The 16,248-nt window shown below is 41.9% G+C and overlaps 1 protein-coding gene across 1 annotated transcript; it reads left to right on the plus strand.

Annotated features, from left to right (window-relative positions):
* The first annotated feature begins 4,837 nt into the window (after nucleotides 1–4,837).
* Nucleotides 4,838–10,029, plus strand: tp53inp1 (tumor protein p53 inducible nuclear protein 1). Its single transcript, XM_059568299.1, has 3 exons — nucleotides 4,838–4,971; nucleotides 6,876–7,227; nucleotides 7,834–10,029. The coding sequence occupies exons 1-3, from the start codon at nucleotides 4,848–4,850 to the stop codon at nucleotides 8,084–8,086; spliced, it is 729 nt and encodes a 242-aa protein (XP_059424282.1). The 5' UTR covers nucleotides 4,838–4,847; the 3' UTR covers nucleotides 8,087–10,029.
* Nucleotides 10,030–16,248: the final 6,219 nt, after the last annotated feature.

Genomic DNA, 16,248 nt, shown 5'->3' on the forward strand with positions numbered 1-16,248 from the left:
TGTCTATCCTCTTTACATGATGCAATCCTCTATCCAGATGTCACACTAAGCTTCTTTGCATCATCATCCCTACTCCCAATCTCCCTCCACCCTAAAGGCCCGTTCACACCAAGCACGATAACTATAAAGATATAGTTCTAAAAATCGTTCTCTATATTAAAGAATAGCATAGTCCACACCACAACTATAACGATAAAGGCACAGAGAAACGATATAGTTGGAATCACTTTCAGAACGTTTTTTTCCCCTGATGAACGATAAAACATTGCCAACCAATCAGAATCAATCCTGCTGTATTGAGCTCGACAATTAAAAGCAGCAGACGTGACATCAAGCTGTGTCAGAAAAAGAGGCTCTGGAAATGCCACAAAGATTCAATGACATATAAGTTTCATCATCCATGGACACTTGTATTAATTACATCAAAGAATGACTCACAAAAGTTACCACTGATAATATATGTGTGGAACTGTATAAAGACCACCACAGAAACTATTATATTGCGTTACTATCCCTCACAGCCTTGTTTTCATTTGCTCATTTAACGTCAAATTAAATAACTTGACTATGGTTTATTGCACAACAGATTTGGTACATGCCCTAAACATTAACAGAATTACATCAGAGTGTGGACCTCTGAACGGTGGATGGTGGATAATATGTTGTTTATATCAGGAATGCTGTGAAATCAAAAAGGACAATATGTTCTGTTATGGCAGGGTTTGATAAAAATCAGTTCAGACAACAGATTACAAATCTTAAACCTAGTTAGGGTGGAATTAGGCATCTGTTTTGTTCAGATTTTTTTTAGCTTTTTTAAATAATTTATAATACAATAATGTATTTTATTTAAAAAATGCTCAAATAATAAATAGCATGCAATAAACTCTTACTTCATCCAAAAAGTTACTTTTCTAAATAGTCAAACTCTTGACTGACATTTTAATCAGTTAGTTAAATGACTGGATGTTCTGACAGCACTTCAGACAAGGCCTATCGAGGTCAGGGTGGGTTGTGGCTTATCTTTGGTTTAACCCAGAGTGAGCAGGTGCGGCCTTGTTTTGGAGAGTAAATAAAGGAAATATCCAGAAACAGAAGAAATGCTGATTCACTCTCATGTCATCCAACAGGGGGAAAATGAAGGGTTATAACATATTTATCCAACAGGAAAATTTCCCTCATGTACATAAACAGGACAAGTGTTGTGGTCTGAAAAGGTTGTGAAAAAGAAGCGGCCTGATTAGATAGTAAACTAGAAAACGTGTCAGAGACATAATTCCGAACCAGGAAAGAAAGTTACTTTTTTTTTCATACTGATGAAAATGCCATCTGTTTCATTTCGAGGGAAGAGGGAACAAAGGGTACAAATGCTATTCTGAGCAGTACTGAAATTTCTATCCTCAATTATGCAGTATATACAGTACTTAAAAAACCTCATAATTTGTTTAAAATACATTCATACTAAGTATACTTCAAATCCTTTAGCATTGACATACTCTCATTTGTTGTTTCTTTATTGTAAAATGCATATTTCTAAACATTATGCCTAAAATTTATTTTAATATCACTAGCTATTAATAATGATCATATTTTATATATTATCTATATAGACTAATATCTAAATATATGGATGATGCAATAACATGTTTGGCTTGCTTTATTTGATCTCACCAAGGCAAGTCCTTTTGTTCAAACTATAGTGTCTTAGCGGGGGCAGAAAATGGGCCATAGCTGAATCTTAACAGGCCTCTCAGCAAAACAGCCTTCTTGAATACATCCATCTGAGCTGGGTTGAGGGGGGTGGAGTGCTTTGTTCCCAAAAAACTGGTGACCTACATCTACAATAGGGAGGATTTAAATGTTTTGTTCTAGACATTTCACTCAATAAAGAGCTAAAAAGAAGATACTATTTACAATTTACCCCAAAATGACAGTTTTGCTCAAGTATTTTAATCATTATTAGATGCACTTGATTCTGATTGGTCAGTAATGCGTTCTGTGGTCAGATAGGCCAATTTTAAAGCTGTGTAATCATGTTCTTTTCCAATAATCAATTCTATATTTTATGTTTATTTTTTTATTTAAGGAAAATAAATGCATTTTTAGGATGATATGTCATGGTTCATGGTGACCAGCTGACAGTACATAATCTTATGCTGTTTTCTTTTAAGTTTGTTTAGTTGGATGAAAACTAAGGTACACATTAACATAGTTAAAAGTTTTTAGAGCCATCAGGATGTTTTTAGCACTGTCTGGTTGAAGATAAACTTCATGAAAAAATTCCAGTCATTTCAGTTATGTAATGTGAGTGTATTGTCCCAATTGATTAGTTTATCACTGACCTGATCCTGCTCTGTCAATAATGGTTAAAAAGTTAAGATGCAATATGTAAGGCTTATTAAACCATTATATTTTTGAATAATATTTTCAGAAACTTAGTACAACTCATTAAACGAGTGACACTCCTTAACATGGAGTGCTCTGCCCGGTCTTGCCTTTCCCGGGATGAGGTCACGTGCGTTGGTGACAGTCAGTCATAGTCAGGAGCGACATTTCATTGGCTGAGGGGGTTCTGATAAGCCCCGCCCATAGGCTGTCCTCAGCTACGTAACGACCGATCAGCTGTTAATTTTCCACAACAATAACAAAGGGAGCAGTTGAGACCTCGGAGAAGAAACGAAAAAAAGAACCGACTGCAAAACTCCGAACTGAAGGGTCTAGAAACTTTAAATTTCTTCCGGGAAGAATTGTATTTATATATTTTTATATATCGCACGGCAAACAATCTACCTCAAGCACTTGAAGCGATCTGTTTTTGTTTTGGAAGTCAACCCTCTTCCTGTTTACATCACTTTTTGCCGCAGGTGAGTTAAAACCTCTGTTGTGGATTGACGGATATTCTGCATTAATACGTTATAGAAACGTATGGACTTAAGGAATACTATGAATGTATTATCAAAATTTACTCAATATAGGTTATAGGACAAAAAGCGAAATTTTCATCGAACATGTAGGCTCAGTGTTAAAAATGGAAGAAAAACTCTATTTGCTTATATTAGACATTCTGCATATCAGAACCTGTCAAAGCCTGCAGGCGATTTGATATGTTCATTGTTTGTTTCTGCAATGTGAGCATGTACGGATTTTACGGTCCGCCCAGTCGCTCGGTGTAGGGTTACGCTCATCCTTCCCCGGCCAGGCTCTGTCTGCGGGTCAACAAACCATCATATATGACAAGCAAATACAGCTTTCATGTATGTTTGCACCTGTACAGTTATTCAGATTGTAGTAAGCGAGACAGTGCATGCTTTCTTAATGCATGGGTGCGTTATTAATTTTATTTTAACAGTCTAAGATAGTTAACTGTATTACCTTGAGTGTAAGGTACCTTGTTTTGTTCTGTGCTTCCACAATAAATGTTGTTCCCATTTTTATCTATTTTGGACCAGCAATTTGAACAATATCAGTGAATAGACATTGAAATGTGTGCAGTCAGTGGTCAGTTTTGGGCCTGCAAAAAATAAATAAATAAATAATAATAATAAACATAGCATCTTAAAATATCTGCTTAAACCAGTAGTCTAAGATGGTTTGCTGGTTTTCATTGGTGGCCAGTTTTCAGCCAGCTAAATCAGTGGAATACAATTTTGGTCAGGGTAGGATCCCAACCTGGTTTGGTTTAAGATGATTATTCAAAAGGAAATGCAGTTCCAATATATTCTGCTTTAGTTGTATTTATTTATTGTTTTTAATTGTCATGTGCATGAGCATCAAGTACAGCTTAATTTGCACTTTGCATTTTTTTTTTATTATTACTACATGAAATACATAGACGTTTTTTGTTCAATTTAAATTTTGTTAACATCTTTAATGATTTATTTTTAGAGCTTTTTTGTTTTGTACCGCAACAGATAGATTAAATGGTACTCTTCAATGATTTCCTTTGAGAAATGTGTATTTAGTGAAGATCTCATATCTAATGAAAAACCAAGTAGACACATAATGGAGTTCTTGGTGTGTTTAATTTATATCTTCTTCGCTATAAAAGATTGACCTCTCAGCAATACAGTTTTCCTCTGGGCTGCTGATACAAAAGCCATCCCTGCCCTGCTTATCTCTGCTTGTCAGTCTATAATCCTCATTTTGGGCTTCAGAAGGGTGCTTATTATATGTATGTGACCCTATAATAGCCCCCCTCCCCCTAAACACACAAACAAAGAGTGCTGCCATGACTATATGAGCAGGTGGAAGGGAGTATGAATTGGTTGTCTTGTTTTAATGATGTAGTGGGGTGAAGAACAGCTTGTAGTCCCTCACTTCACAGCTGACTCTCTTTTTTGCTGGAAGCAAAACAACGGATAAGGGTACCCTCATGAGTCATAGTCCTGAATGAGGCTGGGTGTATCTGTAGTCTGTACAAAGATCAGATTTCATAGGCATCAGCTTCGTGTGAAGAGTATCTGTGACAGCAGAGACACTTTAGATTGCTTTGTTTTGGCTGGTCTGTTCTCAGGAATATCTGTCTGTATTTTATGACCTGTAATTTATGGCTAATCGCAACAGAACATGACAGAACCAGGAAATGTTCTGTACTTGAAGGGTGGTCAGTTTTTGTGTACATTTTCGTTAACAACACGGTTATCTTCTTGCTTGTCCTCCAGGGCCTGTTTTTGCACAATCAACAAGAGCTATGGCTGATCTTCATCAGGTGTTCCTCGGCTGAGAAGGAGTAACAAATGCACTTCAGCGTCTTTACTAAGATCTCAGTGAGCAGCTCCCGCAGCTGATGACCATAGAGCCCGGTCCTCACCCACTCCCAACAGGACTATCCAGCCTCGCACAATATCATGTTCCAGAGGTTCACCAGCATCTTGTTTGGAGACTCCCTGGAAGAGGACAGTGAATGTCCTGTGGATCCAGACTTCAACGAGAAGGAGGAAGATGATGAGTGGATTCTGGTAGATTATCTAGGTGAGAGATCTTTCTTGCATTTCCTGTTTCTGATTTGTGAACTGAAATATGGATCTTGTGTAAGAGTTTCTCCCTAAATGCAGAAATGAACAGGATGTTTGCATCAAAAGAACTAGAGTGTTTGTGAACATTGGTGCATGCTGTTCTAATTGTCCTTTACAAGTGTCTTCAGAATCTAATTAAAATGTGCTTGCTCTTTCTCTGAATCAACTTTCTTTTTCTGCTGATGTTACTTAGGCAATGACATCATAATGTTGAAGTCTGCATGAAATGGATCAGATCAATTTCCAGTTATAAAGCCAACTTTTACCATACATAGAATATCCAATTTTAGTCTCAAATTTATCTAATGATGTACATAAAAGGGGTTGCAAACTGCATCAATTTACATGCATTAAAAAACAGAATTCCACTTAATTTCTCCCAGTAGACAACCCTAGATCACCTCGGTTGATACTGATGACTTGGTCTGCAGGAGCCATATTACAGATTCTGTAACCCCTGGCACAGACGCAATGCCCTCATTAACATGATGCCTCTCATAAGCTGCCTGCCCAAATACAGGCCTTCTCATATTGTGTATGTGTGTGAATATTTCAGGTGCAAGGCAATCTAGATGGTCCAGTTCCCTGTTTTAGGACAGACATGTTTATGGGCAACAACGCTTTTAGCCTGTCAGACAAAAGTGTCTATGATGGGGTCTACGATAAAAATAGAACAGATTAAGTTACCTTTTATGAACATAAAGTGTGTCGTCCTTGAACACGGAACGATTACAAGCATCAGTCGTTGCCTGAAGGCTGAGGTAGACGAAGGGAATGGAGATTAAAAACATTTCTCTTGTTTCATAACCATATAGCTTGACGGAAGTCATGGTCAGAGGACTAAAGGATAACTGGCTACTCAGGGACATTGAATAGTGCCGTAAGAGGGTTAAAAGCTTTCTTAAGCAGCGGAGTTGAGAATATGTTTGATGTCATCTGGCAGGACGCTGCAAGGCTACAGATAAACAAGGTGTGGCTCTGTGAAAGGGAAGTTCTGTGTGTTCTATAACACCATGTTATGGGTGTGGGACCCTCCAATCACTAGTTCGTCGTGTTACATTAAGTGTAAATATAAGGTGTTATCACTGTAATTTCAAATTTGTCACATAAACTCCATGTGAAGGCTGTCAAGTATCTGCAGTGTTATTCAGATCAAGTTCGATTACACTGCCCTCTAGAGGCCACTAAATGTGTAGCGCCTCACAAAAGCCAGCTGTTTACACCATTTCTGGTTACCTGCCAGGAGCCACGAAGAGTACAAACAGAAGTGGAGTGTGTGCAAAATATTTACTCTCTCGGTTTCTGTCTAAACATAGGAGTTGTTTTCGATAGAACTGGTGATACTTAAATTATATATGCAGATATCTCAAAAGTGCTCAGATGTTTTCAGTGTTAAACAGTGATGAATTATGGTTTCTCAGCATTCCAAGTTACTTCGTGTGATATTCTACACTCTACATATGATTTGGAATTAAATATAGGCCTAGTACTATTTCAGTGTCAATGGGTCTTTTCCCCCTCATTGCATTGTCTTCCAGAGTGAGTAATACATTATAGTAAAACATTTATCTGGGTACATCATTCTTCCTTTTTTTTTCTTTTTTTCATGTACCCTCGTCATCATTTTTTCTCGCTCAAGAAGCTTTTTCACCCCAATAAACATCACAATATGGGGAAAAAATTATCACAATTTTCATTTCATGCTGAATTTGGGGTGTTATAAAAAGTGTGAATTATGCAAAATAAGTTGAACACTGATGTTTAAATGTTACAGACAGTATTTTGTTCAAATCTAATGAACTGATTACTATAGAAGCCGTTTTTTTTTTTACTGTAATAACATTCTCTCTGCTCCTGTAGCAAAAGCCTGCTCCGGTGCATGTGGAGATGATCTGGTGGAGGTGTGCTCTGACGATGTCGCTCCCCTGGACTCTCCCGTGCGCTGCTCCTCCTGCTCCTCTCTGGATTCGGTGGCAGACACTGATGCAGAGGACGGCAACTTCTTGAGTCTAGAGGCGACATGTGGGCTGGAAGAGAGCTGGTTCATCACCCCTCCGCCGTGTTTCATGGCTGGAGGCAGAGCTCCGGTCCTGCTGGAGACCAGTCCTCTGGAGAACCTTCTGATCGAGCATCCCAGCATGTCTGTGTACGCTGTTCACAGCCCTCGTCAACGACCTGCCAAGGACAGCACCCGTGAGCCATCGATTTTAAGGTAAAGGCCAGATTGAGAACTTTGCTTGTGAGTGTTAATGTACATCCAACTGGTTGTTGTCACAGAATAAAACCTGTCAGGAGATTATTCCACTGTACAGTCAGAAAAAGGTACAAAACTGTAATAACGTGTCTCATTTAGGGAAAATTAAGGTACAAAGGTGTACCTTTTAGCTTTGTACCTTAGGGTACCACCCCAGTGACAGCGTTGTGCCCCTTTTTTTGAAAGTGTGTCACTCTGAAGGGGTTTACGCTCTGGCTGTACATTATTTTGCTTATTAATGGCTACTTGCCATATAAGTAAATAAATGGTCACAAATAACTGAAGACTTTATTGAAACAAGACAAAAAAATTAGGGGTCATGTACAATCAGACAACTTATTCACCAAATAAATGATTATGTGGACATGAAGTATTGATGTAAATTGAAACCGTTTGTGTTATAATGCATTACAATCTACAAAAAAAAAAATCTTCCTAGAAACCACCAGAACTCGAAATGTTGCGTCTGACCCATCAGAATAAAAAATGTCAGAAGGACGTGTTAAATTGTTTATATAACAATCTGAAATAGTTGAATCTGACAGATCCTGTTTGGCTTTGCAGATCTGAGGTTCAGCGCCGGCCCAGTCACCCTTCTGGGTGCTACACAGCTGCTCTGGTTGCTGCTCACGCTGGGTTTCTGGAGCAGACCAAGAACGGCTGCTTGGCCCAGCGCATCCGTGAAAACATGGAGCGCCAGCAGCTATCCCGCAACGCCCTCCGCCGCCTCAACCTGCTGCGTGATGGTGGAGCCAGACAGGCCAAAGCCACTGGAGGCTACGTTCACCAGCCGGGCCAGAGGCAGTACAACTACTGAGACCGTCCCCACTGCACTCCCCCGTCCTCCCCTGCATGACACCCCTTCCACACTGGGAGAATTAGTTTTCGCCAGAAGGAACGGAGTCCTTTAGAATCAATGCCATAGGTCACTTTACTTCACGGCAGGTTCCGCTTGACCTGAATGTGTCTGCATCTTGTTTCCTTTATAAGCTCCATCTGGTTCTGTCTTATGTTATATGTGATGAAGGTTGAATAACCAAGTGTCTTGTTATAGTGAGCACGATGTTGTAGTGCTCTGTTGGAGCATGTGTAGGCAGCTTGGCACTTTCAGTGCCTTTAACTTGTCTTTGCATTTTATTTAATTTTTTTTAAGCCATACTAAGTTCAGTCACATCAGTGATGAAATCATCAGCAGCACTTTTCTGGTTAGGAAGGAACCTGCCTGTGATTCTGTAGATCAGTGCTTTCTTCCTCTTTATTTTTATTTTTTTCCTCTTTTAAAAAAATTGTAAATATACTGGGTTTATTATCACTAAAAGCCTTGTTTCCACAGTAGATTTAAAAACATGTAAAATATATTTAAAAAAAACTTCCAAAATATTTTCAAAAGAAAAAAATATCGAATATATTACATATCAGTATGAAGTTGATAAGAGTGTATGTTATCTGCATAGATGTGTATGTAAGCAGTTTTTCCTATTTGTAGTGACTGATTTGATGTATGAATGTGTAGTGGTAATTTTCCAACAGGTTAAAAACAAACAAAAAAGACATCAAGTGTTGTAATGCTAATTTTCATGTTTGCTCTATATCTGCAGTACATGTCTCAGGGTCATCACTGTTCACCTTTGCTCTTTGCTAAAAATGCAGATTACTTGCAGACAATTAATTGTCTGTGTACATATTGGAGAACCTCTAACTTGTGTATGTTACCTTGTGGAAATATTTGTGATTGATGTAAATCTTTAACATAATGCGTGTCTCACACTTTGAATGAAAGCTTGCTCCTCCAAGGACTGTGAAAACAAACTCTTTCTCTTAACTGACTGTTAAAGCCTTTGACAATGGTGTGAAACTGTTAGCATTTTTTTTGTTCAATGTAGTGACTTCTTGTGTTATATGCCTTTTTCATGTTTTATTTGATTAGTTACACATTGTATTTGCTAAACAAAATATTTAAAGTAGCAACGAACTTAAAATTCTACGTAGGTTATGTTTGTTACTCTTTATTCCTTCATCTCGTGTGACCTGGTGTTGTAAATTTCCGGTGACACTGCCAAGGTAAATGTCTCCCCTTAATGAATGAAACTGAATTCAGTTACTCTTGACATTCAGTTGAATGCATATTACATGCATATTACATGCATGAGCAACTCAAGGAAAACACCTACAGCTTTTCTTCTTTCGCTTGCTGCAGTCTGTGTTGAGCAGTATATTGTATTTTCTGACATTTTTCTCTGTGGACGAAGGGAATGGAAGGGACGTAAGGTTCTCTTCATATTCCTTGAGTAATAGTGGAGAGGCCCTCTTTCACTGTTTTAGTAGATGCCTGGTATTGGGTATTCATAACAGGGATTTCATTTAGCCTTGAATTGCATTTGGGGATCATGTGCCTTCCAGGTGAACAGTATGACAATGCATCCGTAAAGAACTTGAAATTTGTCCAAAGGGACACAAACAAATGTAATTTTACTATGCACAGAGGATTACCTTGTCTCTGTGAGCCACTTGCTCTGTCAACTTTTACACAAAATGTAGCAAATGTTTTCTATGTTTAATGTGTGAAGAAAATTCTTTATGGCATTGCTAAGTTTTAGACTATGCTTTGGTTGAATTTTTTTTTTTTTTTTTAGTTTACTGGAATAATACAGCACTTTGCCAAAAGTGTAGGGTTTTAGCATTATTTAGCATTGTTTATTTATCTTTTTCTTGAACTGATGTGTTTTGAATAAATGTCATACACAGACTGTTTTATATGAGTAGCATAATTTGCAAATAGATTAATTTCAAATGTTTTGAAACCAACTGTTTGTCATTATGTATACTCCCTTCTCAATAAACATTTTAATACAAAATGAAGGTTTCTGCCTTTTATTTTAGTAAACAGAAATGTTAAAATATAATGACATACGTCTTAAAGACTAGGTAGGTGTTTGCATGTTCAGGCATCATGTGTAAGTTATACTGTAACTTAATCACCACACCAAATTATAATGAAAAGTTGAGCGTTTCAAGAACCCATCCCAACCTGTAACTCAACCCAGCCAATCTCTAAAGAATCCCGAGCCATGATTACTGCAAGCCTGTTATTCATTATACCAGTGTGTCATGGTTGGTAAACCATGATCTCTGGGTTTTGCACTTTGTGGGTGAAGTCTGTGTGTTACGCGTCAGCACTGATTTTGTGGGCGTCTCCGTTAATTGTCATCAGCAACAGCTGTCACTCATTACTCATCCCTATATATTGGCTTGTCTAGCGTCTTGTGTTTGTGAGAGCGTTGTTTCATGTTTGTAACCTATGTCTTGCTTTCTTGTGTGTTTCTGCGTTGGGTGTCTCCCCGGAACCCCGTCCACTCTACGCAACCCACCACCAAGCAACACCACTTACCTACGGCTCGCTTCCCCGCAGTTCCTGTGTCACCCTCTCCTGCTGCCAACTCACCTCCGCCTTCCGGATTTGTCATTCCTCACCACCATCTTGTACTGTCCATTCCTCCCAGCGTTATTTGTGTCTCAGTTTTGTATTGTCTTCATTACATCTCATTAATCTCGAACTTGCTTCCTGCCACTCCTTCACCCAGACATTACAGAACGGTCTCACCAAACATGGAAGCAGCGAGCACCACTTCACTGTCTGAATTCATTCACCACAGTGTCAACCGCATGGATCAGCAGCAGGAGAGCATCGTGAACACCGGACGCGCTATCCAAGCGCTGGTGACACAGGTGTCCGAGCTCACCCAGCGGATTCATCAACTCACCTCTCCCACTGCACTCATCGCGCCGCCCGTCCCCCGGGAGACCTCCCAGGACCACTTCCGGCCAGAGCCGCGACTTCCGGTGCCAGAGAGTTACTCTGGTGAGCCAAACTTTTGCAAGACTTTCCTTAACAAATGTTCCATGCATTTTGCATTGCAGCCCCGCACATTCGCGACAGAGCACTCCAAGGTTAAGTTTGCTCATACCCTACTCTCTGGCAGGGCCGCCTTATGGGGGACGGCGGTGTGGGAGACATCCGTGTTGCGCCTCGTTCCACGCCCTCTCCGAAGAGATGAAACGGGTGTTCGATCGAGCCGCGGCCGGAAGGGAGGCCGCTCACCAGCTCTCGGACCTCAAACAAGGAGAATCATCGGTGGCGGACTATTCCATTCAGTTCCGCACCCTGGCGGCCGCGTGCCAGTGGAACGAGGCGGCGCAGTGGGATCGATTCCTGCATGGGCTGGCCGACCGTGTCGACCTCCTCGAGCTGCCCCCAATGCTCAACGGCCTAATCGACCTGGCACTCCGGGTGGACGCTCAGATTAACCGCCTGGGTAGACAAGCCAGTCCTACACGCCATTACGTCTCTCCAGAAAGGGGCCGCTCGAGTCGAGAGAACATGCTCGGTCCCATCGACGATCACAAACCCATGTAGGTGGGTAGAGCTCGGCTTTCCCAGAGGGAGAGAGAGCGGCGGAGCTCCCAAGGACTATGCTTGTATTGCGGTGGCTCGGAGCATTCCATCCATTCCTGCTCGGTAAAAAGAGCCAGCCCAGTAGTAAGTTTGAGGCTACTATCGGGTGGGATCTCCGCCGGGAAGTCCTCTACCACATCATCGACTCTCCTTCCGGTGAAACTGCGGTGGGAGAACCACACTCACGACTGTCACGCCCTTCTGGACTCTGGGGCCGAAGGTAATTTCATTGACTCTCTCCTTGCACGTCACTTGAACCTTCCAGTCCTTCCTGTGTCTCATCCCATCCATGTCACCGCACTCAATGGCCAGGAACTGCCACACGTCACCCACTACACTGAACCCATAACTCTGCTCACCTCAGGCAACCACAGTGAAACCATATTCTTTTACCTCATGGACTCCCCTGTAGCTCCCATTGTTTTAGGTCAGCCCTGGTTAATCAAACTACGACTGTGTCCCTACGACTGTGCTATAGATTTAGTGCAAGGTAAGTCTCCGCCTAAAGGCAAGCTTTAATCTCTTTCTATTCCGGAGAGGGAGATGGAGAAATACATTTCTGATTCCTTGGCATCGAGGTTCATCCGCCCTTCCTCTTCTCCAGCGGGGGCGGGATTCTCTGTGGGGGTAAGAAGGATGGTTCTCTGTGACCTTGTATTGACTACAGAGAGCTGAACAACATCACAATAAAGAACACCTATCCGTTACCGTTGATGTCTTCAGCTTTCGAGAGGTTACAGGGAGCATCCGTATTCACAAAGTTGGATTTACGTAACGCTTATCATGTGGTCCGCATCAGGAAGGGGGATGAATGGAAAACCGGCTTTAACACCCCTACAGGGCACTTTGAATATTTGGTGATGCCGTTCGGGCTCTCCAACTCGCCAGGGGTTTACCAAGCACTCGTTAATGACATGTTGAGAGACATGGTAGATCAGTTTATATATGTTTACCTGGATGACATACTGATTTTTTTCTTCATCTCTCCAGGAACATGTTCAACACGTCAGACGAGTGCTCCAGAGGTTACTCGAGAATGGGCTTTTTGTCAAGGCGGAGAAATGCGTATTTCATGCACAGTCTGTCCCCTTCCTAGGGTATATCGTCTCGTCTGAGGGAATACGTATGGATCCTGACAAGGTTAAGGCTGTGATGGATTGGCCATCTCCCGTAAGGCCCTACAGCGGTTTCTGGGGTTCGCCAATTTTTATCAACATTTCATTCGTAATTTCAGCCAACTAGTCTCACCTCTGACGGCCTTGACCTCCCCCAGTACTCCGTTCAGGTGGTCGGATGCAGCCGAAACTGCATTTACCAACCTCAAGAGCCGCTTCGTTTCGGCTCCCATCCTTGTAGCCCCTGATCCCACATGGCAGTTCGTGGTGGAGGTCGACGCATCAGAGGTGGGGGTAGGAGCAGTTCTTTCCCAACGGGCTGCCTCGGACGATAAGATGCATCCCTGCGCGTTTTTCTCTCATTGTTTATCTCCTGCTGAACGCAATTATGACATTGGTAACAGAGAATTGTTGGCTGTCAATTTAGCTTTATAGGAGTGGCGTCTCTGGTTGGAAGGGTCAGGGGTACCTTTAATTGTTTGGACCGATCACAAGATTTTAGAGTACATTAGAACTGCCAATAGACTATATTCCAGGCAGGCTCGGTGGGCACTTTTTTTACGGTCGTTTTGATTTTACCACCTGGGTTCCACCTGGGTTCCAAAAATGTCAAACCCGATTCTTTGTCACGTCTTTTTGATCCCTCCGCCCGCCCGGTGACTCCCGAGTGTATTTTACCTGAGAAAATAGTCGTCTCAGCAGTCGAATCGAAGGTCAAGACGGCCTTAGAAGGGGTAACGCCTCCGCCCGGTTGCCCACCGAATCATTTATTTGTGCCGGAGGAGTTACGGTCCGAAGTTATTCAGTGGGGTCACTGCTCTAACGTTGCTTGTCATCCGGGGATAAGCCGAACCAAGGGGTTAGTTAAACAACGATTCTGGTGGCCACTTATGGCTCGTGACGTCCACGGTTTTGTTTTGGCTTGGTCAGTTTGCGCCAGTGGTAAGTCGTCTTAGCGGCCTCCTGATGGGCTTCTTCAGCTGTCGCACTAGATTTTGTTACCGCCCTCCCGCCCTCTAATGGCATGACGGTCGTTTTGACCGTTGTGGACTGGATCTCGAAGGCGGCACATTTCATTCCCTTGCCCAAATCACCTACAGCCAAGGAGACAGCGGTCACTGTCCTAGATCACGTCTTTCGGTTACATGGCCTCCCGGTAGACGTGGTTTCTGACAGGGGATCCCAATTCATATCCAAATTTTGGAAGGAATTTTGCAAATTGCTAGGAGCGACGGTTAGTCTGTCTTCGGGTTATCATCCCCAGAGTTACGGGCAGTCTGAGCGAGCCAACCAAGATTTAGAGAGAACGTTGCGATGTTTGGTCTCCAAGAATCCTTCTTCCTGGAGCCAACAACTCTCTATGGTGGAGTACGCTCACAATTAGTTACCAGTGTCAGCCACGGGCCTCTCTCCGTTTCAGTGCAGCATAGGTTACCAGCCACCAGCTTTTCCTAGTCTGGAATCTGAAGTCGCGGTCCCCTCCGCTCACACATTTGTCCAGAGGTGCCACCACACCTGGACCAGAGCCCGCAAGACTCTGCTCCGGATGAGGGAGCCTACTAAGGCCAAGGCCGATCATCACTGGTCAAAGCCTCCCGTTTACGTCATGGGTCAAAAAGTGTGGCTTTCTACTAACAATATTCCTCTCTGTTCCGTTTCTAACAAATTAGCTCCCAAATTCATTGGCCCGTTTACTGTCACCAAGATCATTAGTCCGGTGACAGTCCGCCTCAAACTACCTCCAGAGTACAGGAGGATACATCCCGCCTTCCATGTGTCCAAAATTAAACCCGTGTTTTATTCACGTATTAATCCACCTACCCCGGTTCCCCCGCCGCCACGTCTCGTAGATGGGGAACCGACCTATTTGGTTAATCGTATTCTGGAGAATCGTATTCTATTTGGTTAATCGAGACGGAGGAGACGAGGATTCCAGTACTTGGTGGAGTGCGAAGGTTACGGTCTGGAGGAGAGGAGTTGGGTACCTGCTAGGGACATACTGGATCACTCCCTTATTGATGTTTACAATCAGCAGGCAGGCCCTTCTGGGAACTCCAGGAGGCGTTCTTAGAGGGGGGGGGGGTGGGTGGTACTGTCACGGTTGGTAAACCGTGATCTCTGGGTTTTGCACTTCATGGGTGAAGTCTGTGTGTTACGCGTCAGCACTGATTAGTTTGTGGGCATCTCCGTTAATTGTCATCAGCAACAGCTTGTGTTCGTGAGAGTGTTGTTTCATGTTTGTAACCTATGCCTTGCTTTCTTGTGTGTTTCTCTATTGGATGTCCGTGTCTCCCCGGAACCCCGTCCACTCTACGCAACCCACCACCAAGCAACACCACTTACCTTCGGCTCACTTCCCCGCAGTTCCTGTGTCACCCTCTCCTGCTGCCAACCCACCTCCGCCTTCCGGATTCGTCATTCCTCACCACCATCTTGGACCGTGCATTCCTCCCAGCGTTGTTTGTGTCTCAGTTTTGTATTGTCTCATTGTCTTCATTAAATCTCATTAATCTCGCACTTGCTTCCTGCCACTCCTTCACCCTGACGTTACACAGTGTGGGTATTAACCTTAATAAAGAAGATTTCTAACTGTACCATTTTAATCATGCCCTCCTCATTCTTCTCCTTAATGCATTGGTGCTTTTAAAGGTTACTGATAGGGTCAAAAATGCCCAATATATTTAAAATGCTAGAGTAAAAATGTCAGCATATGGAACATTTGATATATAAATATTTTTTTATATTGATTCCTAATCCTCTTGTGCCTAGTGACCTGTAGCATGTATAGTCTTATAGTCTCTCAACAATGCTGAATGTGCAGCCAATATGATGGCTTTGATTACTGGCTAAAATCAGATCTAATATATATATAAATCAGAATAAACCATATTTGCTTTTGACTTGATTTTGATATAATTTAATTAGTACTTGATACTGTTTTATATGACCAGGGAAACGTAATGTTATTTCCTCACAAGTTAAAATGCATTTTAATACATTCTTAATAAGAAAGTTAATTTCTGAATGTGGCATTTGTTGCTTTTGTACTGGAGTTCCTCAGAATTTTCATAACTTTGGTTTGAAAAAGTTAATGGAAAATATAATGTTGAGGTTGTCTGCATTTGGAAGACGTAGTACGTTAAGAAGTTATTTATTTCTATATTCCTCGTAGCAATATTTCCACTCATCCCGGATGTGACGTATTTTAACATGCACAAAACAAAAGAGTGAGCGGGATTACGGTTTGAAGAATTCGCGCTGCTTTTCCAAAAAGTTTTGTAGTTTTTCAAAGGTAAAAACAAAATTTAGTTTGTTTACGTGTTTAAGTAGAGCTGTCACACTGATCTTGTATCGATAGAACTGTATTTCCCTTGTGTGTTATTTAACGTTAGTGTTTATCTTGCCGGGTGC

Source organism: Carassius carassius, chromosome 15 (genome assembly GCF_963082965.1).
Source record: "Carassius carassius chromosome 15, fCarCar2.1, whole genome shotgun sequence".
Classification (NCBI taxonomy): Eukaryota; Metazoa; Chordata; class Actinopteri; order Cypriniformes; family Cyprinidae; genus Carassius; species Carassius carassius.